At 46.0% G+C, this 25,488-nt stretch overlaps 12 protein-coding genes across 12 annotated transcripts; 6 read left to right on the plus strand and 6 right to left on the minus strand.

Annotated features, from left to right (window-relative positions):
• Nucleotides 1-364: 364 nt before the first annotated feature.
• On the minus strand, nt 365-925 carry PAAG_04741 (hypothetical protein; the record flags this gene model as incomplete). Its single annotated transcript, XM_015845358.1, has 1 exon — nt 365-925. One exon carries the CDS (start codon nt 923-925, stop codon nt 365-367), a length of 561 nt encoding a protein of 186 aa, XP_015699584.1.
• Nucleotides 926-2,542: 1,617 nt separating this feature from the next.
• Nucleotides 2,543-5,989, minus strand: PAAG_04742 (valyl-tRNA synthetase; the record flags this gene model as incomplete). Its single annotated transcript, XM_002793167.1, has 4 exons — nt 2,543-3,546; nt 3,611-5,626; nt 5,771-5,875; nt 5,959-5,989. The coding sequence occupies 4 exons, from the start codon at nt 5,987-5,989 to the stop codon at nt 2,543-2,545; spliced, it is 3,156 nt and encodes a 1,051-aa protein (XP_002793213.1).
• An 813-nt stretch (nt 5,990-6,802) lies between these two features.
• PAAG_04743 (casein kinase II subunit alpha) lies at nt 6,803-8,108 on the minus strand (the record flags this gene model as incomplete). Its single annotated transcript, XM_002793168.2, has 4 exons — nt 6,803-6,907; nt 6,981-7,400; nt 7,474-7,847; nt 7,994-8,108. 4 exons carry the CDS (start codon nt 8,106-8,108, stop codon nt 6,803-6,805), a joined length of 1,014 nt encoding a protein of 337 aa, XP_002793214.1.
• Nucleotides 8,109-8,809: 701 nt separating this feature from the next.
• On the plus strand, nt 8,810-9,848 carry PAAG_04744 (hypothetical protein; the record flags this gene model as incomplete). Its single annotated transcript, XM_002793169.2, has 2 exons — nt 8,810-8,888; nt 8,971-9,848. The coding sequence occupies 2 exons, from the start codon at nt 8,810-8,812 to the stop codon at nt 9,846-9,848; spliced, it is 957 nt and encodes a 318-aa protein (XP_002793215.1).
• A 454-nt stretch (nt 9,849-10,302) lies between these two features.
• On the minus strand, nt 10,303-11,775 carry PAAG_04745 (hypothetical protein; the record flags this gene model as incomplete). Its single annotated transcript, XM_015845359.1, has 4 exons — nt 10,303-11,451; nt 11,501-11,548; nt 11,608-11,664; nt 11,719-11,775. The coding sequence occupies 4 exons, from the start codon at nt 11,773-11,775 to the stop codon at nt 10,303-10,305; spliced, it is 1,311 nt and encodes a 436-aa protein (XP_015699585.1).
• Nucleotides 11,776-12,241: 466 nt separating this feature from the next.
• Nucleotides 12,242-12,532, plus strand: PAAG_04746 (hypothetical protein; the record flags this gene model as incomplete). The annotated part of the gene is made up of 1 exon (XM_015845360.1): nt 12,242-12,532. The coding sequence occupies one exon, from the start codon at nt 12,242-12,244 to the stop codon at nt 12,530-12,532; it is 291 nt and encodes a 96-aa protein (XP_015699586.1).
• A 1,487-nt stretch (nt 12,533-14,019) lies between these two features.
• On the plus strand, nt 14,020-15,178 carry PAAG_04747 (ribosome biogenesis protein RPF2; the record flags this gene model as incomplete). The annotated part of the gene is made up of 2 exons (XM_002793172.1): nt 14,020-14,033; nt 14,164-15,178. The coding sequence occupies 2 exons, from the start codon at nt 14,020-14,022 to the stop codon at nt 15,176-15,178; spliced, it is 1,029 nt and encodes a 342-aa protein (XP_002793218.1).
• A 326-nt stretch (nt 15,179-15,504) lies between these two features.
• PAAG_04748 (hypothetical protein) lies at nt 15,505-16,300 on the minus strand (the record flags this gene model as incomplete). Its single annotated transcript, XM_002793173.2, has 2 exons — nt 15,505-16,020; nt 16,091-16,300. 2 exons carry the CDS (start codon nt 16,298-16,300, stop codon nt 15,505-15,507), a joined length of 726 nt encoding a protein of 241 aa, XP_002793219.1.
• Nucleotides 16,301-16,883: 583 nt separating this feature from the next.
• Nucleotides 16,884-17,818, plus strand: PAAG_04749 (hypothetical protein; the record flags this gene model as incomplete). The annotated part of the gene is made up of 4 exons (XM_002793174.2): nt 16,884-17,011; nt 17,094-17,120; nt 17,203-17,416; nt 17,549-17,818. The coding sequence occupies 4 exons, from the start codon at nt 16,884-16,886 to the stop codon at nt 17,816-17,818; spliced, it is 639 nt and encodes a 212-aa protein (XP_002793220.2).
• A 1,253-nt stretch (nt 17,819-19,071) lies between these two features.
• Nucleotides 19,072-20,851, plus strand: PAAG_04750 (hypothetical protein; the record flags this gene model as incomplete). The annotated part of the gene is made up of 7 exons (XM_015845361.1): nt 19,072-19,193; nt 19,466-19,646; nt 19,800-19,883; nt 19,965-20,105; nt 20,180-20,236; nt 20,301-20,500; nt 20,587-20,851. 7 exons carry the CDS (start codon nt 19,072-19,074, stop codon nt 20,849-20,851), a joined length of 1,050 nt encoding a protein of 349 aa, XP_015699587.1.
• Nucleotides 20,852-21,301: 450 nt separating this feature from the next.
• On the plus strand, nt 21,302-22,195 carry PAAG_04751 (hypothetical protein; the record flags this gene model as incomplete). The annotated part of the gene is made up of 1 exon (XM_002793176.2): nt 21,302-22,195. One exon carries the CDS (start codon nt 21,302-21,304, stop codon nt 22,193-22,195), a length of 894 nt encoding a protein of 297 aa, XP_002793222.1.
• A 203-nt stretch (nt 22,196-22,398) lies between these two features.
• Nucleotides 22,399-25,387, minus strand: PAAG_04752 (DNA mismatch repair protein mutS; the record flags this gene model as incomplete). The annotated part of the gene is made up of 4 exons (XM_015845362.1): nt 22,399-24,164; nt 24,231-24,698; nt 24,753-25,143; nt 25,211-25,387. The coding sequence occupies 4 exons, from the start codon at nt 25,385-25,387 to the stop codon at nt 22,399-22,401; spliced, it is 2,802 nt and encodes a 933-aa protein (XP_015699588.1).
• Nucleotides 25,388-25,488: the final 101 nt, after the last annotated feature.

Here is a 25,488-nt window from a genome sequence, read left to right on the forward strand (position 1 = left end):
TTATCAAATTACAACATACTAAAGTAGATAGTGATAAAATAGCAGTATATAATATTAATATAAATATATATAAGTTAAACACATTTACCAGAAATAGATAAAGTGAATTAGTTAAGAAATTATAACAGAACAGATATCATGATAGTTGAAAGATTCACCATTATATGGAAATAAAATGCAACGTGTATATGGATTCAAAAAGAAACAACAAAGGCCAACATCAAGCTCATGATGAATATAAATATATATATATATATATATATATATATATAAATTAGTAAAAAGAAAATCAGAATCATCGCGAATTCTCCATTCTCCATTTGCTGCCCACTGATCCTTTCTCTTCACCGTGTAAATAAGCCTCTTAAATAGCCACGCCTTCCTTCAAAGCACCAGTCAGCCAATAAAATCTATTTCGCCTTCGTCGAAAACTGCCCAGCTCAGTTTTTCGAGATCGTCGTCGACATCGTCGCCGCCGCCGCCCGCCTCCTCTCCGTGCTGGATCATTCTCCTTGGAACCCCCACAATTTCCATTGCCATCGGTGGTATTGGGGCTTGTTGCAGTTTTGGTAGTGTTTTTACGGGAGTTTTCCCTCATAATTGTCATCGTATAATCACTTCTGTCACATGCTATCGTTCCCGGCCTCTTCTCCTTGATTCGATGTATGGATGATGTGCCTCGTCTAATGGTTCGCTTTCCTGTGGGTATCCTTCTCCGTCTTCTGGTTGGGGCTGGCTTCGTTGCCGTTGCATCAGTGGATGGCCCATTCCATGGATTGCAAAAACAACATTGATACGAGACTGGGAAATCTGAAGCTGTGTCATTGTATGGACATTGTGCACTGCATTCGCAACTTTCATCCTCCACACGGACGGGGACAGAGCGGTGTCTACAGGAATATATGACTGTGGACCAGCGGCACATCGTTCAATGGTGTTGGCCTAACGGTGTCTATCTAGCAAGGACGGTGGAAAATCGCGTTGTGTACGGTGGTGAGATGAATTTCTTCAGCTACCTATACGTTATATGTAAGCCGACTCGGGGTCAAATATCGCAAAAATGAAGCTGCAGAGCTTGTTGGTGAGAATGTTTCGTAGGGAAGAACCCGTCAGGAAGATAAGATCCGCAAGAAAGATGTAAATGCTGGTAGAGGTCAGCTTTGTAAGTTAATAAGAATAACAAACGAAGCTCGAATGAACAACGCAGAGAGCCATTTGAGGCAGTTTCAAAAAGTTTAGAGGTATCGAATAGAACAAGGAGCGGAGAGCTTAACCATTAGCTCTTTCAAGAGTAACAAGGACAATGAAAGGCATACCCGCCTCTAGTAATGGACAGCTCCGCACCAGAGTCATCTTAGTTAATGAGACTGCAGATGAAAATAGAAACAGATCCACAGCATAAGCAGTTTTGCGGTGGTAGGATAAGTACCGTCACATTTAAGAATAGAACAAATCATGAAGTCAGCATCTCCTTTTTCTTTTTGTCCTTTAACGGGGGATACGTTTCTGACGTTTGGTCATTGTAGAATACGGCATGGGTAGATAATACAACGATAGAGTTTGTGCTGAGTCCTTTGAGAAAAGAAAGCTGTGTGACAAATCTGCTAGTTCTGATAGAATAACTGTCTCATATACAGTTGAACAGCAGGTGGTATAAGAACTGGTCAAGGTTATACAAACCCATTATTGCAATACTCTGAATGCATGGAGACAGTAACCTGGAGGCAACAGAAAACAATAGGAGATTTTTGAGAATGGAGAAGCAGTGGGGATAGAATATATATACTGCTCATCCATTTCCCTGTTAGATAGCCATCCACACCCCTATCCACCTGAGAGACCTGGAGCACGAGAAAACCGGTTTTTCTTGGCTTGGTAACAAAGCATCAAGTTTTGAATCTTTGCATGGGTGGAGGGGCATTCTTGAATGATATGTGGATGGCCTTCTTTGGCATGTTGTGAAACAGCTTCACCTTCTCCTGAAGAAGTTCCACCCAAGAATGTTTCCCTCGTCGTGTTTGTCACAAGACTGGGAGGTTAAACGGGGATTCGTAGGGAGCTGACTTAGGCGCAGCAGTCTAGGCGCGGTAGACGACCCCATGTCCCAAGGTTCCAAAGGCAAAATGAGTGAGCCCGTAGGCTCCAATTCCCCTCATCTCATTGAAACGTTTATTTGAGTCTGAGATTTTCACCCAGCAGTATAAGGTGGCGCGACTATATCTGATGGTGAAACGGTCCCTACGTTGATCGATCTTCGATCGATTAGACGTGATAAGGGTTCTCATGACCTGATGGGCGGAGCCGTTTGCCTCATGTAAAATTGATATATTGGAGCACGGTATATGGGTTAAGCGTACGCGAGGGTTCAGAGAATTGGAGGAAAAAGGCAAGCATTTGAGAGAAACTTTGAAGTGACACATGAGAGAAACGACTTAAGAATTCTACCAAAAACCATCTAAATACCATTAGATCTTTTCAGCGTCTTCCTTCATTCCCTTCTTAACCCTTCTGGCCATCATCTGCATATAACAAAGATCTAATATCAAATCTTCAACTTCTCCAGATCCCTAATATGCTCTTCAAGCCTCGCTGCCTCACTCTCCGCATCCTTCAATTTCTTCTCCTCCAACTCCCTAACTTCCGGCTTAACTTTCTCCTTCCATCCTGCTGAACACATAATCCCCAACTGCCGCTTAACAACCTCCTGCGCCTTGGCAAGATTCATTTTAGCTTTCTCTTCCTGCTCCAGGCGCACTTCGTCGGAGACCGGGAGGTAGACGGCGGCCTGCGCGCTCACCACAGAGAGCACGCAGCCGGGAGGGGAAGTCTTATTCTCCGGATCAAGAACAGTGATGTCTCCAACGTATTTACCGCCCAGGGATTTGATGAGATGAACTTCACCCGAGACGGTCCTAAAACTTGTCGAGTCATAGGTCTGGATCTTGATGTCGCTCTTGGTCTTGATTTCGTACTCGGAAAAGATACTGCGTATGGTCTTGGATGTGGCCAGGATAAGTTCATAGGCAGTTTCGGCTGCTACGTCATCGAATGCTTGGTTATATTCGGGGTACGCCGCTTTCATGATTGACGATGTCTTGTCACCGGGGCGGCGAGGCAGGCGCTGCCAGAGCTCCTCAGTGATGAAGGGCATGGTGGGATGTATCAAGGTCAATGCGCCCTCAAGAGCAGTGTACAGAGTCTCCTTAGCCGATTGTTGGACTTCAGCGGGGACATCAGGTTGGAGAAGGGATTTAGAGTTCTCGATGAAGACGTCGCAAAGCTGGCTGTACCAGTATTGGTATAGGGTTGATGCCGCAACAGAGAAATCCCGGCTTTCTAGACTCTCGTTGGCGACTTTTGCGGCTTTGTTGAATTTGTGCAGGATCCAACGCTCTGAAAGAGACTCTTTACCCGTCTTGGTGGGGCTGGCTTGGGGTTTGAAATCATCTCCAAGTTTGCCGAGGACATATCTTGTTGCTTGGTAGATCTTGTTGCAGAACCTACGGTAGCCGTGGATTACCTGGATATCAAAATTGATATCGCCACCTTAGGAATAAAGAAAAACGTTAGGTTATTCTTTTGACTCTTCACGTGTAGAAACTAAACTTACCACCGGTTGTATAGGTGACAAGAGCAAACCGCAGAGCATCAGTGCCACATTCTGGAATCCCCTTGGGGAATGCCTTTTTCTGGTATTTAGTGGCCATGGCAATCTCTTTCTCGGCCAGATTGCCGTGCTTCAGTTTCTTATGCAGGTCCTGCAATTTAATGCCCTCGATAACATCGATGGGGTTAATCACGTTGCCCAGTGACTTCGACATTTTTCTCCCTTCAGAGTCTCGAATTAAAGAGTGGCAGTAAACTTCGGTGAAAGGGACCTTGCCCGTCATTTTGATTCCAAGCATAATCATCCTGGCAACCCAGAAGAAGAGAATATCCCAACCAGTCTCCAACACGGAGGTCGGGTAGAGCTTTTCAAAGTCAGGGGTGTTCTTCGGCCAACCCAAAGTGGAAAATGGCCAAAGTCCAGAGGAGAACCACGTATCTAGCACATCAGGGTCTCTCTTAAGAGTGAACTTCTTCCCAGGGAATTTCGCTTCCGCTTTCTTTTGAGCTTCAGCTTCAGTGCGACCAACCACCCATAGATTGCCATCACTGTCATCACCGTGCTCTCCCTCAATCTGAACGAAGTAAGCGGGAGCTTGATGACCCCACCAGAGCTGCCGGGACAGACACCAGTCATTAATATTGTTCATCCAGCGGAAATAACTCTTCTCAGCAGTCTCAGGGCGGATTATTATTTCACCGTTCTCGACAGCTTTAATTGCTGGCTCAGCAAGGTCCTTCATGCTCATCCACCATTGCGGCTTCAAAATTGGCTCAATGACATCGTTCGATTTGGTGCAAATGGGCACCTTCATTGGATTGTTCTCCCATTTGACATATAGACCCTTCTCCTTCAATGCTTCAATGACTTGGTACCGTGCGTCAAACCGCTTCACGCCTGCAAAGGGACCAGCATTGGCATTGAAAGTACCATCATCATTCATAATAGAAATGAATTCCAGGTTGTTATCTTTTCCGCGGATGAAATCGTTGAAGTCATGTGCTGGTGTAATTTTGACAGCGCCAGTACCGAATTCAGGATCAACTTTGTTATCAGCAAAAATTGGGAGCAATCTATCCATGAATGGATGTCTAGCAAATTTGCCAATGTATTTCTGATATCGTTTGTCATCAGGATGGACTGCGATACCAGTATCACCAAGCATGGTCTCTGGTCGTGTGGTTGCAACCTGGATGGATTCATCCGTGCCATCAATCGGATACAAGAAATGGGTCAAGACGCCAAACTCGACCTTCCTCTGGTATCCTGGCACTTCAAGTAGTGTTCGGCCTTCGAGGTCCTTATTTTCAACCTCAAGGTTTGACAGCGAGGTATTCAAAGCCACGCACCAGTTGACGAGACGGTTTTCGCGGTATATGATCCCCTCTTCATGGAGTCGAACGAACGTTTCCGTCACCGCAGCCGAAAGATTCTCATCCATTGTGAAGGCTTCTCTAGTCCAATCAAAAGAACCCCCCAACCTCTTCAAGGTGGTGGTAATACTATCATGGTATTTATGCGTCCAGTCCCAGATCATATTCGTCATAACCTCTCTACCAACATCATGGCGAGACTTTCCTTCAGTCTTCCACAGAATCTTTTCCACGACACTTTGTGTCGATATCCCTGCATGATCGTAACCTGGAAGCCATAATACTGTTTTTCCTTTCATTCTTTGCCAGCGGATCATGGTATCTTGAAGTGCATTGGTCAAACCGTGGCCCATATGTAGGTCCCCCGTAACATTGGGAGGCGGAATGGGAATGACGAATTTCCCCTTTTCCTTGACATTCCCATCTGGTTCAAATTCAGGTTTGAAGAACCCCTGCTTCTCCCACCATTCATATTTCCCAGCCTCAATGGTTGGAGGATCATAGGCGTCAGCATTCTTTTCCTTCTCGACTTTGGGGACTTTCTTTTCGGAATTTTTGGGCGCAGCAGGTGCAGCAGCAGATCCGCTTTTAGCCTTCTTTTCAGCGAATTTCTTCATTTTATCTGCCTTCTTCCGCTCCTTCTCATCTGCATATCAGAAATATAAGTTAACCAATTTCTCCACTCGACAATCAATAATGGGAGATACCCGTAAAAGAGCAATGATCCCAACCAGCTGTCGCGAATTGTATGCCCAAGACATTTCGTTCTAATATTAAAAGGAAGACCTACAATCTCTCTCTGATTTCTCTTTTTGACCCTGCTGAGCCCCAATCGCGACATTATTCACAGCCTCATTCTCCGTTGGAAGGGTTGTGGTTGTTGCTTGCTCCGGAGCTAAAAGCAACCAAATGCCAAGACAATCAGTATTGCGAAATCAGGACGAAGAAGGACAACACCGTTTCGTATTGCGCACATACCAGGAGGCTGCTGTGCCTTATTGGACGCCATACTAAATGATATTGATCTTGGTCTTGTTGGAGCAATTACCCATCGCGCAAAGCGCGTAGTTACTAATCGTCGGAGTAGTATGTTGGAGCTGCAGGAGGGGAAGATCGGGAGGAATTGAGGGTGATGCACAATTCGGCTATCTCAAGAAAGGGATAAAATTTTTCGTGATAGAGTGATTAATAAGAACAGTCAGCGTGAATGTGGAGGGATTATATGCGGTTGTAACTCATGCTGAAAGTTTTCGGATCGAGATTGAATTCTTTTTTGGGTTCGTGATGAGTCAAACTCTACGTCACGTGTCACTATCTCAGGGCAGGACCCCCATTTTTTTTTTTTTTTTTGGGGGGGGGGGGGGAGGAAGGCTACAGGTGTAAGTAGTTGTATTGCTTCTCTAGCTACACATGGTACATTGAAATTAGAAAAAAAGGTAAGAAAAAAAAAAGGGGGAAAAAGACATTTCAAAAACCCTGCGCTATACCTGACCATAAAAAAAGGAGAGCGACATAAGAAATGAAGAAAATGCAGAAATAACAGGTTTCATAAGCAATTTTTCGTTATGTATGTGTTGAATGGCCATGCAGCAAGGAAAAGCTCACAAGTAACGTCGCGAGGCGCCATGAACCCGTCCTTCATTATCCGTTTCCATGCTGAGGATTGAGCCGTAGGGAGAAGTAAAACTGGGATCGGTGACAGGGGTTAGGGACTTATGAAAACGGATGATTGAGAAAATGTTGAAAAAGGAGTAACCTGGGGAGGTGGTGCATAAACAAGGCATCAAGGCATGCGGGACATTGGATAGGAAGATGAGATGGGTCAGGAGTGAGAAGCTGTTCCGCTGTTCTGGAGTGATTGGGCAGCAGCAGCGCGAACAGGGGCGAAATAGGGATGAGCCATTGCTTCTTGGGCGGTAAGACGGTCCTGGGAGGCCAAATTAGCTAACAGTAAAATTGAGGGGACTTAAACCATATATAAACGGAAAAGATTAACGTACGGCATGGTCATATCTGAGCAATTTATCTAAGAAATCTATGGCCTCGTTGCTGACGAATCTTTGGTTCTCGGCGTTGATAAACGAATGCCAGCTTTTCTTGGAGAAGTTTGAAAGGATTTCGTCGTACTGCGGGTCCAGCTCTATATCGTATTTCTCGAGGTATTCATATAGCTCATCGGTACCCAACACCTTGGCGATTTTAACCAGTTGGTCCGAGTTGCTGTTGCCATGGAAAAATGGCTCTTTTCGGAATATCATCGACGCAAACATGGCCCCTAGTGACCACATGTCAAGAGAATAGTCGTATTCCTGGAAGTCTACGAGGAGTTCTGGTCCCTTGAAGTACCGCGACGCGACACGGACATTGTACTCCATTCCCTGGTGATAGAATTCGGCCAAACCCCAATCAATGAGTCGCAGCTGCAGGTGAAAAGGAGAATGGTCAGCATATAGTTTCATGGGGTTTGGGGGGAGTAGGAGGAACAAGGCGTACTTTTCGTCGTTCATGATCTATCATGACATTGTGGGGTTTCACATCGCGATGCATTATTCCTTTGCTGTGGCAGAAGTCCAAGGCCTTCAGAAGCTCGAAAATGTAGTATCTTACATCATAGTCGACGAATCGAGGGTATAGTGTTCGGAAGTCGGTGTTATTTACGTATTCGAAAACCAAGCTGGGGGTTTTGCTCTGACTGTCGCGGACGACATCCAACAGAGCAACCACATTGGGACCGCCGGAGAGATTTTGTAAGATCTTGATCTCTCTTTTGATTTTCTTCTTCTTTACTGGCTTCAACACCTTGATAACACATTTCTGGTAGTTAACCACATTTATCCCTTCGAAAACCTCCGAATATTTCCCCCGCCCTGTTCAGTGAAGCAACACAAGAAGCATTAGCAATTTACAATCTCTCCGTTTGTTTCAAAATCTAAATACCCTCAAATGTGACTTCTCATCGACTCTGTCCGAGGGGGAATGTTTGCGTGTCATCCTGCTGGGGCTGAACACATACCGATTTTCCTCACAACCTCATAGTTCTCCAACACGCCCCAGGATATGTTGACACTGTCATAATCCCAATACGACTTGGGCATCTGCTGATTGACATCCGCATACACTCGCGCCATGATGTCGGGTGGCCGATTCTGGCTTCTCCCAAAGAACGCGGCCCACAGATGGATTTTTTTGCGAAGCGGGAAGGAAAGGGAAACAAAACAAAAGGGATGAAGGGTACGAATGCAAAGGCGGCGAACGCGCCGTCGCCCGACGCCGTAGCTGAGGGAGAGCCAAGCGTCAAGCAGGAGGGTGGTATGGTTGATATACTTCACGGGAGGCAAGAAGTGGCTGTTCGCACCGAACGTGATATGCAAAACTAAATAAATCTGACCCAGGTGCGACAACCACCACCTCTCGCAAGTCGCAAGTCACATGTTTTTGGCCATGGAAAACCCCGCGAAAAAAGGCTAATGCAACGACCCAGATAACTAGCACTAGAATGGACTAGCGCCATTTTGTTCGGATCAAACATTGGGCGATGATTATGTAATGTTGTGTTGGGAGAGCCGATTGGGCCAGAAAAGTTTTGGATGAGTTAGTTAGCGATCGTCCCAAAGATTATTATTATTATTATTATTATTATTGTTTTTTTTGAAGCCCTCAAGTTAACTAACTAGCCAAACTTGTTACTTGACATTTATTTTGTCCTCAATGTCAAGGCTGAAGTTGATGGTATTTTAAAGATATAACTAATCCATGCCACGTCCAATAATCCATGAATACATTGCGATAACAAGGAGAAGGGTAGGCTGGATGGCCCAGCACTGCCATCATGTTCTATGATCTTAATGTCCCGTACACGCAGCCCAACGACCCTGAAATCGCCAACACCCTCGCCTTTCTCTCTGAACGTAAGTCAAACCATAGGAGTCTCTCTCTTCCTCTGCATGTGTATATATTCCATGCTCACTCCCGCCTCCATTTGCTCTACAGTTGGCTACGCAACCATTGCTCTCTCCCAATCCATATCTGGAAAGCTCCCGTCTGACCTCTCCCCACCCGCCCCACCGCCAAATCCACCCAAATCCCTCACGCTCCTATCCCGCATCACCATCACCGTCTCCGACCCCTCCCAAAACCAGCGCCTCACCCCGCTCTCACAACTCTACTCGCTCATCGCCCTACGGCCCCTTAACGAAAAATGCCTCTCCCTCGCCTGCAACAGCCTGGACTGCGATATAATCTCCCTCGACCTCTCCTCCCGGCTCCCTTTCCACTTCAAATTCAAAACTCTCTCCGCCGCCATCGTCCGCGGCGTGCGCTTTGAAATCTGCTACGGCCCCGGCGTAACTGGTAGCGGCGCTGAAGCGCGCAGGAATCTCATCGGGAATGCCGCTTCGCTGATTCGCGCGACACGCGGGCGGGGGATCATTATTTCGAGCGAGGCGAGGAGGGCGTTAGGGGTTCGGGCGCCGTTTGATGTGGTTAATTTGGCGTGTGTGTGGGGGTTGACACAGGAGAGGGGGAAGGAGGCGCTGTGCGATGAAGCGCGGAAGGTCGTGGCGTTGGCGGGAATTAAGAGGAGGAGTTGGAGGGGGATTGTGGATGTGGTTTACGGTGGGGAGCGGGAGAAGGAGAAGGAAAGGGATGGTGTTAAGAATAAGGATAAGAGTAAGTGCAAGAGGGATGAGGCGACAAAGAATACGAATGGGGTGAAAAGGAAGGCTGATACGGAGACGGACTCGAATGCTGAGCTCCAAGCGCCATTATCGAAACGGGAGATGAAACGGAGGGCGAAGAGGGCGAAGCTTCAGGGGTCGGGAGTTGATACTTCGACCGCTTCGCCCATTGCTGGGGGAAATAAATCATGATTCGTGCTACTTTGGGATTTTCCCCTCTTTTTTACTTCATGACATTGGGCGTCAATTATGTAAAATGAATATTGCGCGGTAAATATGGGATATACATATGCGGCTACAGTAAACTTTCCCAAAAGGGATATACCCTCATGTACTATTAACTCCGCCTATGGTACCTTCAACGGAAAGAAAAGCTGAAATAGAATAACGGGATTGAGGAAGAAAATGGATATGGACAAGCGCTATACGCAATTGGGAATAATTATAATATACCAGGAAAAATAAGTATTACTCTCAATTCCGAAGATTATGGGGTAAGTCAACGCAGCGACAGCGAAAACAGCAAAAGCAAAACAAGGCGCAAGGCCTGCTTGATCCTCTTTAAAAGCAGAGATGAACATGAACATAAAACATAAAATGTCTTTGGTATACAGTAAATAACCTCCCCAAAGCCGCATTTCCCATGCTACGCTCCAAGTCTCAAAGTCAGAGCGCTATAAAGTGCCATGGTGCCAACATCAATAGGCACATCTACAGCCGGATCTGGAGCAGGAGTTTCCTCTGGTGGTTCTGGCGTTGCAGGTTGGGCTGAAACAGCGTTTGTTTCTGCTGCTTCTGGTGTGGTAGCGGTAGCACTGTCATTCGCATCCTCTGCTAGTTCCTGGGTAAAGTCTGCGTCAGTTACCGTTGGTGGAACTTCCGTTGTTGCCGTCGCCTCTGTTGTCGCTGGTTGTGTAACGTCCGCCTCTGCGGCTGGTGGTTGCACAGCGTCTGCACTTGTCATCGCTGGTTCTGTCGGTACGGCAGTGGGAGATTGGTTGGGTGTTGCAAAATCACCTTCGCTGGGTGTTGTATCGCCTTCAGAAGCCACAGGTAAATTAGTGGTGACAACTACAACATCCTCAGATGGTTCTGGGAGAACTACTGGTGGCAAACCAGAAGCATCAATGCTGGAAGTTTGAACGTCTGACTCGGAAGACAAAAATGACTGATCCGGAGCGGGTGTGGCAAAAACTTGAACGTCTGAAAGGGTAGGTGTGACGGTAATGTCGGTTACCACACCAATCTCAGAGGGGAATAATGACCCGGCGGTAGTCGTGTTCAAAATTGAAGATGCGGGAAACGCTGGAGAAGCAACCGTGGCCAAGGTTGTTGGCGACGTCTCACTTCCAAAAGGCATTGACGCTGCCAAATTCACAGCAGGAGTGTCGAAAAAATGAAAAGGACAGAGACATTGACAATCGCAGGCATCGGGGGCAAGGCCTGGTTGTTGGAGGTGAGTATTTGGGACGGCATATGGCCCATTTTGAGTGGGAGGTTTCGGCGAAGCCTGGGGTGTCAAAACGGCCGAAGATCCTGCCTCAAATTGAAACGGTATGGGAGATGGAGTGTGTCCGACAGGTTTAACTGGAATTGAAATGCCTGCCACGCCCTGAAATTCGATGGGTGCTAGAGCTTGTGCTTGTGGTGCTGCCGGAACGGGTTTCGGCGCGTGTGCTTGCGCTTCTGATCCGTCTCCTGAGTTTATAATATTGACTACAATTCCCCCTTCGTCAAATACTACACCGTTGTGAGACGGAGGAGCAGCATCTCCAACGGCAACAGATATGTGATCCTATGATGATGAGCCCTCAACACTTCATTTGGGGTGCTTGACAACATACATTAGGCAACCTCGCATTAATTTGGATGTCTGGTTCAAAATCTTCCCCCTATAATAGAGTATTTAGCATGAGGACGGAGACGATTGATATTTGGCTTAAGACCCTACCCTATGGGGAAACTTTTGGAAATCTTTGAGGCCTATTATTCTCGCGTGTGTTCTGCGCTATAGACTCGATCAGTCTCATCACAATCGTCAACGTCGTCTCGTAGAGCATACTCCCGATATTCCAAGCTGAACAAGCACAAGGCAAGCCACGGAAATATGTCTTATCATGTCTTTCACTGGCAGTGGAGAACTTCGTGGTCTCAAAGATATGATCTCGCAGTTCCACCCACCGTATGCTGGAACTTGTATACAAATCCGAACGACACCAATTCCGGTCCAAACAGTTAACAGTATTGAGCAAAAAGAACGACCGGTCTCATTTGGAGTTCAAAAGAATGTTGATGATCGAGTTTGCGATGTAAAGACCGACAAATCTAGCAGCAATAACGGGAAGTAAATGGATGCCCAGGGGAAAAACACCTTCGAGGAAAAGTTATACAGTCTATGATCGGAATAAGAACCATAGAGAGAAAAATCGATTCCCCTTGCATGGGAAAAGAAGGGATTAAGCTGACTGTCCATCCATTCCAAAGGTTCTCTTTAATGGGCCATAGTTCCCCATTAAAATGACACATGATGGCGTTGGGAAATTGGCCGATGGCCGATGGTCATACATCTACGGTATCATGATGCAATGGCTTTCATGCATCCGTATGAGAATGAAGGTCTTCGCCTGGAAATTGGGTGTACCATCGCTGAAATGTGCGTCAGGCGCCTTGGAGCTGTTAAGGGCTCAAACATGGGCTGTCTCAACTTGCGGGAGATGCCTATGCATCCTCACTCTGATCCAGCTAGTTTTCCTCAACATAATTTCACATCCGAAAATGTGCCATTCATGGTCTCCTTAAGACATGAGCCTCCGCCTGTAAGATATATTCAGTCGCCCAGCCAATGGAAATTTAATGGTCTTGTAGGGCCAAGATAGTTAGCGAGTCGGTGAACTGAATATCAAACCCGGGCGTGTCTGATGCCGCTGAGCTTCCCGTGTCCGAGGTTTAGTTATATAAATAGCCGAATGGGCGGGACAACAGCTATACTGGGGTTCGATAATCGCCTCTCATACGAATACGAATGACTGGGAATGAATGTTTATCAAAATCAATGAGCTCTTGCTCCATTGAAATCCAGCATTATCTATTACATCTTCTAGTTGTTCTCTTTGGAATATGTCGCTGCCATGGCAAGACACCACTCAATAGTTATATTTACCTGGTGTACTCCGTAACTAATGAACATCGGTTTTAGGGATCTTTTAATTAACAGCCGCCTAGACAGACGTCATTATGGGCGCCGTTTACCGAACCACAAAACCTGTCCATTTTATCCAAACTTGATTCCTGCTGTTACACTAAATCTAATGTTTCGCTTTACGAGGAAAACGAAGGCATAGTCAATGATTTATAGAGTAATTAGTAGTAAATGGCAATGTCGGTGGAGTGAAACCGCAGCTATATTCTTGCCAGGAAACCTCGTGCATTGCCGTATACCGACCAACGCGGGACCGTCTATCAGTCCGCTGGTTGACAAGCGGGTATCCAGAGGAACAAGGGTTTCATGCAATATGCCGCCTCCATTCGAGAAGAGAGGGCGGCAAAGCAAAGGAGAATCCGTCCACACAACCTTATTTGGTTCTTTCAGCCCAGATTACCCCTCCTTGAATAAAATTTAAACATGAAAAACTGAAACCTCTGACGCGGGATCGTGAACACTACCCTGGATTTCGGAGATAGGGGATTAGCCAATCCGATTAAACCAGTCTTGTATGCTCTGCCGTTGCGGCCGCTTTGCCCGGGCACCTAAAACTCTGGAACCATGATATTGTGCCAGAGGCAGTGGATCCGGATGCGTTGTCTCCGCATTTCGGGGTTCACCCCCCTTATTCCCACTCCCTTTTTTTTTAAAAAAAAAAAGAGAGAAAGCTTCACTGTCGAGAATTACAATATTCAAGATGAAGCAAATCCTCTGAGAGAATGAAAATCGAGATGTGCACAGGTCCGAACCAGTGTAGACATGTCGTGCATCAGAGTAACTAACCTTCCCAATTTGCGGGGCGCCATACGCTTCTTGTAGGGCCCGATTTGATCCTATGCCGTAGCTGTGATCCCCCCTACAGATTAGTTACCTTGTAAATGTCCTCGCGTTATGAAGGCTTACGAGTTGTAGCCATTTATTTATATGGAAAACCCGAGAGTCCTCACTATTTTATCGAACTTTGGAGTTTGCTCAGTGGAAGTTTGCATTGTTTGCAGCTCCCCCGGCTCCCAGATAATTAAAAAAAAAAAAAAAAAAAAAAAATCATCTGAAACCTCAGAGCCACTCACAGAGAAACGCCAGACCTTCACAAAGAATAGGGGGGCGCATTTATCTGCACATATATGCAGATATATATGTATATATGCTCAAATTTTCACAATGCTTAGAGAAATGTATGTTCCCAATCGCTTTCTGCGGTTTTTCTCCTACTCATTTTCTTTCCTGACCGATATACTCCGTGAATAAGAAAGAATGCTAGGAGGAAAAATAGATAAGCAAAGCTAACACCGCAATTCTGTATAGAAAACCAAAAAACGCGCGTAGCGCCCGCATCCTCAAGGCGCGGGAACCGCAACTTTTCGAACCTGTCAAGCGCATCCTCCTCCTACATGGGCCCAAATGCCCCCAACCCTTACACAACGTCCTCAAAACCTTCCACGCCCTCACAAAGCCACACTCAGTCCTCTTTCACAAGAAAAACGAAAACATCCACCCGTTTGAGAGCACGGAGAATATTGAATTTCTCGCCGTGAAAAATGAATGCGGCATCGTGGTCTTCGGCAGCAGTAATAAGAAGCGGCCAAATTGCGTGACGTTACTGCGCATCTATAACTCCAAGCTGCTGGATATGTGCGAGATGCTGTTGTTGAGCGAGCAGGTTGACCAGGGGAAGGAAGCGGAGAAGGAAGAAATGACAAAAATGAAGTTGGATATTGGCATCGAGATGAAGCCAATGATGTTGTTTGCGGGAAGTGCCTGGGAGGATGCGACGTCGTCTGTATATGGGATGTTGAAGAGTATGTTTTTGGATATGTTCAAAGGGGAGGAGACGGATAAGATTGACGTGGAGGGTTTGCAATATCTGCTTATGGTTGCGGCGGAGGAGCCGGTGGAAGGCTTGGCAGCCATTATTCATTTGAGGTGGTATAAGATTCGGACGAAGAAGAGTGGGCAGAAACTTCCCCGTGTGGAGCTAGATGAGATTGGACCTAAGTTTGATTTTAGAGTTGGGAGGGTACAGGAGGCGGATGAGGCTGTCATGAAGGAGGCTATGAAACAGGCCAAGGCACCGAATGAGGAGGGGAAGATGAAGAAGAATATTGGTATGGATGCCATTGGTGATAAAATTGGACGGGTTCATCTTGGCCGCCAGGATCTGAGTGGGCTACAGACCAGAAAGATGAAGGGGCTGAAGCGGAGGGCTGGGGTTGAAGACGGTGATGGTGGTGGTGGTGGTGGTGATGGCGGGGATGTAGATATGATGGATGTCGGTGAGATAGCTGAAGGCGGTAATAAGAAAAAGGCAAAATTGGGTTGAGGTAGTAATGGTCGTGGTTTTGGCTGTTATTCCTTCTCATTCGGCGTTAGCATGGCGTTCTTTATTTGGGTTTGGCTGGTTTAAAATGGGACTTGTGTGCGAAAAACCCTATCGCTTGTGAAGGAAATCATATAAGAGTTTCATTGTGTAATGAGGGAATCAAAAGCATATATAAATACAGAACCCACTTCAGTACGCCAACTTCGCACAGATGTCTATACGAATAATACAGAAAAACGCCACTCAAAATACATGCTTGGTCAGTAAGCTGGAAACGTGGCGTCACAAAATTTCTCTGTTTATGGTCTGTCAGCTATTTTTCCCGATCAGCCCATTGATTGAGAAGCTGCCAGTGGGAAACTTGGAAGAGCTTGGGCAACGGCCGGTATTAGTGCAGCAGCGGAGATGTCCCCATCAAGCAAGACGTCGAGACTTTCCTCCTCATCCCGCTCATCATCTGACAGTTCTTGAGATCGCCGTCCGGCGCTCGCACCTCTTCTGGCTTTCTTCGCAGAAGCAGACTTCTTGGTAGCCAGCTTGGAAAGACTCGCGTTTGGATTAGGCGTCAATAACCACGCGTATATGACCTTAGGCTTGTCCAAAAGCTTTGCTGCAGCTGGATCACTCTGAATGCGCAGCTTGTCAGACTCCGACAGCGATGGTAGGTTGTCCTTCTCAAGAGACCTGTTCCCCCGCTGGACGATGGTACGGATGTACCCCATATCTTTCAAGCACAGTGAAATTGACCGGAAACTGCATTTCGCATTAAAGGTTTTCTGTATATGGGATTGCATATCTTGAAGACTGGAAAGGGGTCGAGAATTGACGTATTCACGAAGGCCCTGGAGAAATACTCGTCATTGTTTAGTTTTCCATTGCGAAACGGGAAACTGACGGGGCTTGTTGTCGTACCTCCTGAATCTCACTTGTGATAGCCTTTGGCCTCCCCATCTGCTTCATCCTCGGGGGATGAGTTGTTCCCCATGTTCGCAGGCAGAGAGAAATGCCCCGCAGTCGTCGTTCTGATACTCCGTGAGTGGCAGCGATCTGTGGATATGGCTCTCGACGAAACAAAGCTGCAGTCACGGCCAGTTTTTGGTCCTGAGTAAGCCGTTTAGGCATATCTATTCAGCAATCTGCAATCATGTCCAATCCCCTGTCAGAATGTCCAAGCCCAAGCAACCCCAAGAGAAAATTGTCATGTTTTCCAGTCTGATCCTGGTAGTTCTTCGGAGTCGCGACTCGCTGTTGAATCTGGATTAGTCAGTTTGTGGAGTGCTCGGCCCGAATAAGCGCGCGGCAAATGAAGTCACATGAGGGTGTGTGACATCGGTGCGCGCTTGTCGGCAAGAACCTTCACATGCCGAGGGCTGTGGGACTCCAAAAAACAAGTGTGGGCAGAGAAACTCATAGCGATGAGTTCTTGGACACCACAATATTGTTTCAATGATTGTTTTTATATTGGCTCCCAAACACCGGTCACCTCACGACAGTGTCTATTTACGCTCTTCGGGATTCCTCCAGCGGAGCATTTCTACATTAACAGCCACCTAATGAGAGGAACTCGGACTTATATTTCGTTACCTTTTTGCCCGACTGGGGTGCCATTTGCGGGTTTAGAGGATTGACGAGGGTAAAAAGCCATGGATTCCCTTATAGTATGCGGTCACCTCCCCAGGTGTAACCATTAGGATCTCGCGTTAACATGCAGTTGCAGGAAAAGCTAAATAAAATTGCCATGGACCCTGACCTTGCTCCATTTCTCGCGGTTCTTAAAGGAGCTCGCAATGGGGCTGTCTACGGCGCGAAAATTCGTTTCCCCCATGCTTTGGTGTAAGTCCAGCCAATATAATTTGTTACTCAGCTTATGCATTTCTTTTATGAATGTCAACTCACCCTGTCGTACATTTATCAGGATGATATTTATTTTCCGGTCTGGAAGGTAATCGCTCACATGAGTCTCCTCTCAATCTCACCCCGTTTCGTTATCCAGCCGTTTACTCAAATCGTAACACAATGCACAGTTTACGTCATAAAGCATGGCTCGTTTTCAAAGCGACAAGACAACACGCACGGAACCTCTCATTGTTCGCCGTCGTATACAAATCTACCATGCTTGCCCTTAAATATATAGGTCCAAATGGGTGGGGTAAGGAGGGGCCATACGATACTTTCATATCCGGGCTCCTAGGAGGATACCTCGTTTTTGGCAAGTCACCAGGCAGCATTAGCCAACAGGTCAGTATCTGAACCAAAAAAAAATAAATAAATAAATAAATAAATAAAAATAAAAGAAAAAAAATAAAAGAAAAAGAAAAAGAGTTCATGTAAGAGTCTTAAGGGGCTGAAACCTAATATACGTCAATTTAGATCGTTATATACGTATTTGCACGTGTGATGCTTGCAGTTGCAAAGCTCTCAGTTGAGCCTGGGACACATGCGCTGTCCCATCTAATCACACCCGAAGCCAGAAGCGCAATCTATGCAAATGCCTGGCCGGCCTTTGCCAGTCTCAGTTGGGCCTGTGTCATGTACCTTTTCCGCTGGCACCCAGCTGCCATTCAATCAAGCTTGCGAAGCAGCATGACTTACATGTATGTCAAAGGATCCCGAGGCATCTGCACCGATTTGCCATTATGATTCCGATATTAGATTGATGCGAACAACTCGCTGACTTGTATGAAATTAGTTATTCGGACTCTGACCACTGGGATTCTCTGCGAACTTTATTAATTCACAACAAATAAGTCACTATAGAATATGCAGTTCCGTAACGGTGCACATAGAGGGCTTTTGTCATATGCCCCATGTGTTATTTATCCGAGAGACGTGAGCTAATACCGCCACGTTTGCCAAGTATCCCGTTCGTCGTTCGCCATATATTCCCTATTGATGGAAAACCTAAGCGATTTCAGCTGGTGAATGATAATCGCATCTCTAATTATGAAACTTCCGGACTTCTGGAGGTGGGGCAGTTGGAGCTGTGGAAACATATATCCCTTTTGTGACTTGATTTTATTTTATTTTATTTTTCTTCCTTATCATATCTATTCATGAGTTTTTGCTATTTCTCCCTCCTGGCTATTGTATGATATACTTCATTTTGTCATGAATTAGAAGAAGCCCTGTATTGGTGATATATATGATTACATATGAAGATATATATATAATTAAAGATTTTCATCGCCCTGAACTTTTCCTGTCCCGAAGTTTTTCGGGATCTGCATGAAAGATGAGCTAGTCTCCTCTGTGGAAGTGCTGTAATCTTAAAGAATTGCTCTCTGCCATAGTCCGACTTGCCGTGTCACATATAAAGCCAATGTTATGCATCCCGATCGGGGCCTGATCCAGGCTTCTCAGGACCTTCGGCGATAATTTACCCGGTTCCATGTCAGGGATGAGCCGCTGTCCGAAGTCAAAATACGAGCAGCGTAATGTCTATTTGCCCGGACTTTGGTTTTGGACAACCTTATCGATGAACCAGAGAACAGGCTAGTAAGTGTAGAAGTCAGCTCATTGGGGAGAGATGCGCACGTCATGCAAATGCCCCGCTCCTGGCTTCCACAGCGTGAGTTTGAAAAACCACTTGATGAAATCCTGGATATCCCAGCTCGTTTTGCCTCCTTTAGATCAAAAGGCTGGAAGGGTCTCAAAATAAATATATATAGATGCCCAAATATACAAGCATTTCCATTCTATTCTTTTAACTGTTTTGAATGCCTCTGTGAGCTCTTCACTTGTCTTCCCTTACCCCACCTTACCTCCCAGCATCTCTCACTCCCTAGAACAAAATCAAAAGCATACTAACGCCATCCAAACAGTCCATTCAAAAAAAAAAAAATAAATAAATAAAATAAAAAAATAATAAAAAAATAATAAATAAAACGTAAAATATGAAGGGAATCATTTCCGAGAATGTTGGCGAGCCTTTTAAAATCGTTGATAATCTCGAGGTCCCTGAGCCATCATCGGACCAGATCTTGGTCAAGTCGATTTACATGGCTATTAATCCAGCGTTAGTATATCCATAGTGTTCATTTTATTTTATATTATGTCTCTCCAAGTTGAATTGAGTTTTTTGGATTATTTTTTCTTCTTTATTTTTATTTTATTATTTATTTATTTATTTTTTGTAATAGACCGTCTGGATGGACGATGCACATGTACTGCATACATATACCTGCAGGTCCAGAGGAGCGAGCAAACTTTGATATTTCCTTTGTTGTAAAGTCACATCTGCCAGAAAATATTCGTTCCTCAGGGGTTTTCTAACTACTCTACATCCAGTGACGAATTGATGAGGTCGACGGGAGTCCTCGTCCAAGAATGGCCGCTGGGTCTTGGGCTCGACGTCGCAGGCATCGTCGTAAAGGCTGGTGAAAATGCTGCCTCGTCGTTTAAAGTAGGCGATCGTGTTTGCGGTTGCTCTCGCTTGGGATACCGTGGGTACAACGGCGGGCAGGAATATGTAAGTGCACTCATTTTTCTTGGGTAGATTAGGTAGATTGAGTATATGGGTGCGTGCCTCATTCCGTGGGTTGAAACTAGGGCTTTTATACCAGAACTGGGGGATGGTTCAACCGTTCTAACTTAGTATATAATATTATTATACGAGATATAGTTCCTGATGGATGCCAGAGTTACGATTCCCAAACCGAAAAATATTTCTCTAGTGGAAGCTGCTACGATTGGCGTTGGTGTTGAGGTATGTTTCCTCAGTGGCATGTTCACTCCCTTCGGAGGGTCGGTGACGCTCGACAGAAATTGAAAGCTCATATGAGAGTAGACTGCAGGCCTAGGTATATTCAACTCTCTCGATGTCGAGTTGCCCAAGCTGGAAGATGTCCGCGAAGGGAAATATGAACCTCCAAAAAGGGATGAATGGGCAGTTGTTCTTGGAGGCTCCAGCAGTGTTGGAAAATTTGGCGTTCAGGCAGGCACTCAATTATTCCCGTGGCACCAGTATTAGCCATCCAAAATGGCATGCTAATGGATCCTTAGCTCCTTGATATCTGCGGATATAAAGTGATCGCGTCCTGTTCAGAACAATCAGTTCCGGTTCGAATATTTTCTCCTAGTTACATTTTTTCGATATATGGCAATGCTAACATCCGTATATCAGCTTGTGAAAAGTCAGGGAGCGAGGGCTGTATTTGATTATAAAAAGTCAATTAGAGATCAAGTCAAAACTGTCCTTGATATTACCAAAGGCAGAGTTCACCGAGTCTTTGACGCCGCGGCGACTGGTGATGCGTTCGCGAAAGAGCTGTTCAAAAAGCTCCCAGCAGCAGGTCCAAAGTTGTTTTCCACGACAAATGCCTGGTAAGTCTATTTTGAAGAAGGGACGATTTCACACAGCTTCTTGGGTTTCTTTCCCATCAAAATGCTTTAGCTAACCTCGTGAACAGGAGTAAAATGACTGACTTTGAAGGGGGAAAAACAAAGATTGTTAAGATGAGTACAATTGGAAGACCCAACGGAGAGCATATCAACAAGCTTCTTGAAGAGTACATCCCGGTGTTTGTGGCTTTGTTTGAACAGGGGAAGCTACTTCCTGCTCCCTTTGATTTGATCGAATACGGAGGGTTTGAGGATGCGCTTGAGGCATATAGATATCACCAAAAGGGAGCGGGAAGATCGCACAAGGTAGTGGTCAAGATTCAGGATGAGTAGTTAGGGAGAAGATATTTGTTGAATGCTTTTGATACAATCGTGACTTTGGAATGTGGGAATTTGAATCTTCATATTCATATGTATATATATATATATATATATTATCCCATACAGCCCTCGATATCCATTCCGATAGTTACAAGTTTGGATATGTTGTCCTTGGAATAGCGACTGCTCTGCACAGATAGAATGGCGCCATTCCTGATTGGGATAGGTTCTTCTAACTAGTCCGCATGAGGTAGTTTGTCTTGTCGATCCCCCACGCATTCACTGAATAAAGTATTTAAGGTTTATCTGACAAAGTCGCCGATGACGTCTTGCCCAGAGCCTCCTATTTCAACCTAATCCTGCTGCCAACAGCAGTTTCAACGCGATTTGCAAGCCTCTAACCGTAGCAATAAATAACCCCCATTAAAATAATTATGCTATACTTCTCTTGAAATACCGGCAATGGCTCCTCCAATCCTGCCATCACCAAAACTATCCATTTCCGCATCCCCGCTCACTCCATCCTCCTTTCAACCCTTCGGTAACGCCATATGTAGCCCATTGCCATCAACACTTGCCCGTGCACCTCCAGTCACCTCCATTCGGTCCCTCGCAAACACAAACAGTTCTACAGTATCCGATCTCCCTACCCCAACTCTTGCCAACCAATCCACCGCGTTGAAATACAGTCCAATCTCCGTATTCCAGAATAATTACGACCAATGTGAGAGTACGAGATCCCGGGACCGAGGAGGTGCGGGCTCTCCATGCATGAGTATGTTTTCGTGTTTCCCGAGATCATTGCGGGGAGGTGGAGAACAAGGGAAGGGTTTTTTTGATGTTAGGATTCTGGAACGACATCCGTATACAACGCAGACGTTTGTACCGCTGGGTGTCACAACGCCTGCGGATAAAAGGGGCCAGGGTAGAGAGAGTAGGAGATCCACAGATACGAGTAATAATGGTGATATTGACGATAACAGCAACAACGGCATGGCTCCTAGCTTCTTGGTTATCGTTGCACCATCATTACATGGCCAGACGGCACGGGCTACTGTTGTAAATGCTCGGGGTCTCAAGGAGGTGGTTATTCGCGACCCACCGGATATGCGCAATATGAAGGCGTTCGTTGCACATGGTGGGCAGGCGGTTACGTATGGAGTTGGGACGTGGCATGCGCCGATGGTAGTGGTGGGGAGGCATCGGGTGGATTTTGTGGTGGTGCAATTTGTTAACGGGGTTGCGGAGGATGATTGTCAGGAGGTCGCATTCGGGGAAGGGATAGTTGTTGATGTAGATATTGACGTGGATGTCAGGGAGATGGAAGTTTATGAGGATGAGGTGGCTAAGTTATGAGTGGTACTTTCATGGTTTTAATGGGACAGTGCATTGTTTTATATTTATATATACACCCAGGCAATTATAATTTCCATTGCGACATCAAAATGAAAGTATTGTTGAATATTGCGCCAGGGTATCTAAGAATCATATTAAGATGTGATGACCGGAAAGTTAAAAAATTGGTAAAACAAAGATAAGTGCGGGTGAGAGTTGGAATATCACGAGCCGCGTTGGGCAGCTTGACCGCGACCAGATAGATTCTCTTCAGGCTCATAGCTTCCTCCGCCGGAAATTTCACCCAACACGTCCTTTGCGACATCGATGACACTCTCCGGAAGGCCTGCTAAGCGTGCAATCTTCAAAGCGTGGGATCGGCGATTCACGCCCTTTCTCAATCTATGATCGAACGAAAACGACCCCGACGAGTCCTCCTTTAAGTCCGTGCAGTATCGAGCCAAACGTTCGAAGCCAGCAGTCATGTCGGCCAGTGCATAGAAATGCGTTGCAAATAGCGTGCGACATTGATTGACGTTATGGAGATGGCGAAGACATGCAAATCCAACCGCAGTTCCGTCCTCCGGCGTAGTCCCCCGCCCAACTTCATCCATGATGACAAAGGAATGTGACGTTGCATTTTTCAAAATCGCGGCCGTTTCCAACATCTCTACCATGAAGGTAGACTGGTTGCGGAACAGGTCATCCGCAGCACCAATACGGCTGAATATCTGATCCACAACACCTATCTCTGCATGTTCTGCCGGGACGAACGAGCCGACTTGCGCGAGAAGGGTAATGAGGGCATTTTGACGCAAAAAGGTACTTTTGCCGGCCATGTTTGGGCCCGTTATGAGCCATATGCGCTCCTGTTCTCCGATAAAGCAGTCGTTGCTAACAAAAGGGCGGCCTTGTTCCTCCAATCCAAGTTTTACCGTTGGATGTCTTCCGCCCACGATTTTGTGGCTTGTGCCATTGTTGATAACCGGTCTAACCATCCGCTGCTCCTCGGCAAGATTGGCAAATGAGCATGCAACGTCAAGTTCGGCCAATACAGCGGCATTTCTCCGCAGTTTCACAAGGTTCAAAATCACGTCTTCACGGAGGTTTCTCAAAACACGCTGTTGTTCGGTCTTGATCTCTTCTTTTGCTTCGCCTATTCGAGCACCCAATTGTGTCCAAGAACTTAAATAAAAGGAACGTGTTGATTTTGATGAGGAAACGGATTGCAATTCTTTCAAGGCTTCGACTGTTTGTTGGGATGCCTTTGCTCCCTTCACATGAACAATATGGCCAAGTGCAGGAGTCCATTTGAGACTTAGATTGTCAGTTCCTGTGATATCCTGCAGTTTCAGTGTTAGTTCCGACTTTTCGTTGTTCAGATAATCAAGTTTATCGTGCAGCTCTTGCAGCTTCTCGCTCGCATCGCGGCGTATGACCCATACGTCTCCATCTGACTGTTCAACCTCGTTCGACTCCTTTTGCTTGGCACCGCATTGACCTTGGATTTTCTTGGGCATAGCTTCTAGATCTTCTGGGGATCCTTCATTGAAAATAACCTGCTGAGCTAGGGCCGCAGCTTCGGCGGCCGCGTCATCTTCAATCCGCTGCTTTTGAAGGAGCCCCTCTTCATCAATTGCGCCGAGTATTCGCTTTGAAAGTGTTTCGAGGCCGTCGAGGTTCAGACGATCAAGCATGGAACGTAAACTATGAGTCACAGGATTGGCTTCTTGGTCAGAAGGTCGATCAGAACTTTCGATATTCTGTAGCAGAATATCTTTTATATCTCGCGACACTTGGATTGTCTTTGAGAGGCATATGAGATCGTCGGCTTCGCCTCTTCCTAATGAAAACTGCTGAACCAATCGTTGAGAGTCGTAGCTACGTTTAAGGAGGAGTGTTATATTTTGTCGTAGGTCTTCATCTGCAAGGAACTTGGATACCAAATCAAGGCGCTCGTTTATAATATGTAGTGAAGCAGAAGGCGACGCTAGACGATGGCATTAGCCTATAAAACCTGCAGGCGCAAGGAGGAGACGTAAAACAAAGTCCATACTCAATCTATCTCTAAGCAGTCGTGCTCCACTTTTAGTTGACGTTCGACGCACAGCATGGAGAAGGCTTCCTTTCCCAAGACCATCTCGAGCGGTTTCTAAAATCTCCAGCCCCTTTAAGCTATTACGGTCAATAGTCATAGATTGGTCAAGATGCCTGCGGCGTGGCACCTGGAGTTTCATATTCATTCCCCGGGTCTGAAAGTGGACATATTCCAGCAATATATTACATGAAGCTGTTTCCTCTGTAGTAAACGTGCTAGCTGCATCAGGGGTTATTGGGGATTCAAAGACCGAACTCCAATCGGACAGCGTCTTCGTCTGGTCCTGACATTGAAACGACGTTAAAAGGTGTTTCTGGTCTTGCCCAACAATTGCTTGAAGCTCTTGTTTGAATTTATCATCGACGTTCAGGTCGATAACTATCTCCCGGGCATTAATCCTGGTAATGGCAGATGGTAGCATTTGTGCTGTCGTACACTGGGTAAAAAAAACCCCTGTTGACAAGTCTACCCAGGACATACCGACAGATCGAGATCCCGAGATATAAGGGTGCTGTTCAGGCGATAGTATTTCCGTCTCCTCCGGGAGGGTATGGGCCATATATACTGACAGGAGGAAGTTGTTCTCAGAAGGATCCATAAACTTCTCGTCTATCAATGTCCCGGGTGTAACAATTCGAGCAACTTTACGGTCATATTGTAGACCCCCCGATTTGGCTTTTTCAGCTTCATCGTTGCGATATTCCTCGCTAATAGCCACATACTTGTTTAAGTCCTGAACCAGGATTTTTAGAAAACGTTCCAGTTGGAAATAAGGGAAGCCTGCCATTGGAACGACACCAGCGGTTGTTCTCTTCTGGCCCAATTTCAAGTTCAGCAGTTTAGCGTATTCTTCGGCTTGTTCGAAATAGAGCTGCAAAAGAATAACCACTACTATCACTATTGTTTCTCAGGCAATTTCAGGTAACAGGCTTCCGTACCTCGTAAAAGTTTCCAACCCTTGTCAGCAGTACACAGTTTTTAAATTTTAGCATGTTGTTCTTGGCTCCTTGAATCACCGTTGGATACTGAGGCGCATCATTGACATGCGGCTTAAATGGTTCCAGAGATTTCAAACGTCCTTGAGGAAGATCATTTAATTTGGCAGAATCTGTCATTGCCCCGCGATTGTGGTTCAGAGGGACAAAACCGCGGGCCAAAACGCGAGATCTGGAGGCATTGCGGACGGCGCAAAAACATGAACATGTTGATAGCAGAG

The sequence above is a fragment of the Paracoccidioides lutzii genome, assembly GCF_000150705.2.
Source record: "Paracoccidioides lutzii Pb01 unplaced genomic scaffold supercont2.12, whole genome shotgun sequence".
Classification (NCBI taxonomy): Eukaryota; Fungi; Ascomycota; class Eurotiomycetes; order Onygenales; family Ajellomycetaceae; genus Paracoccidioides; species Paracoccidioides lutzii.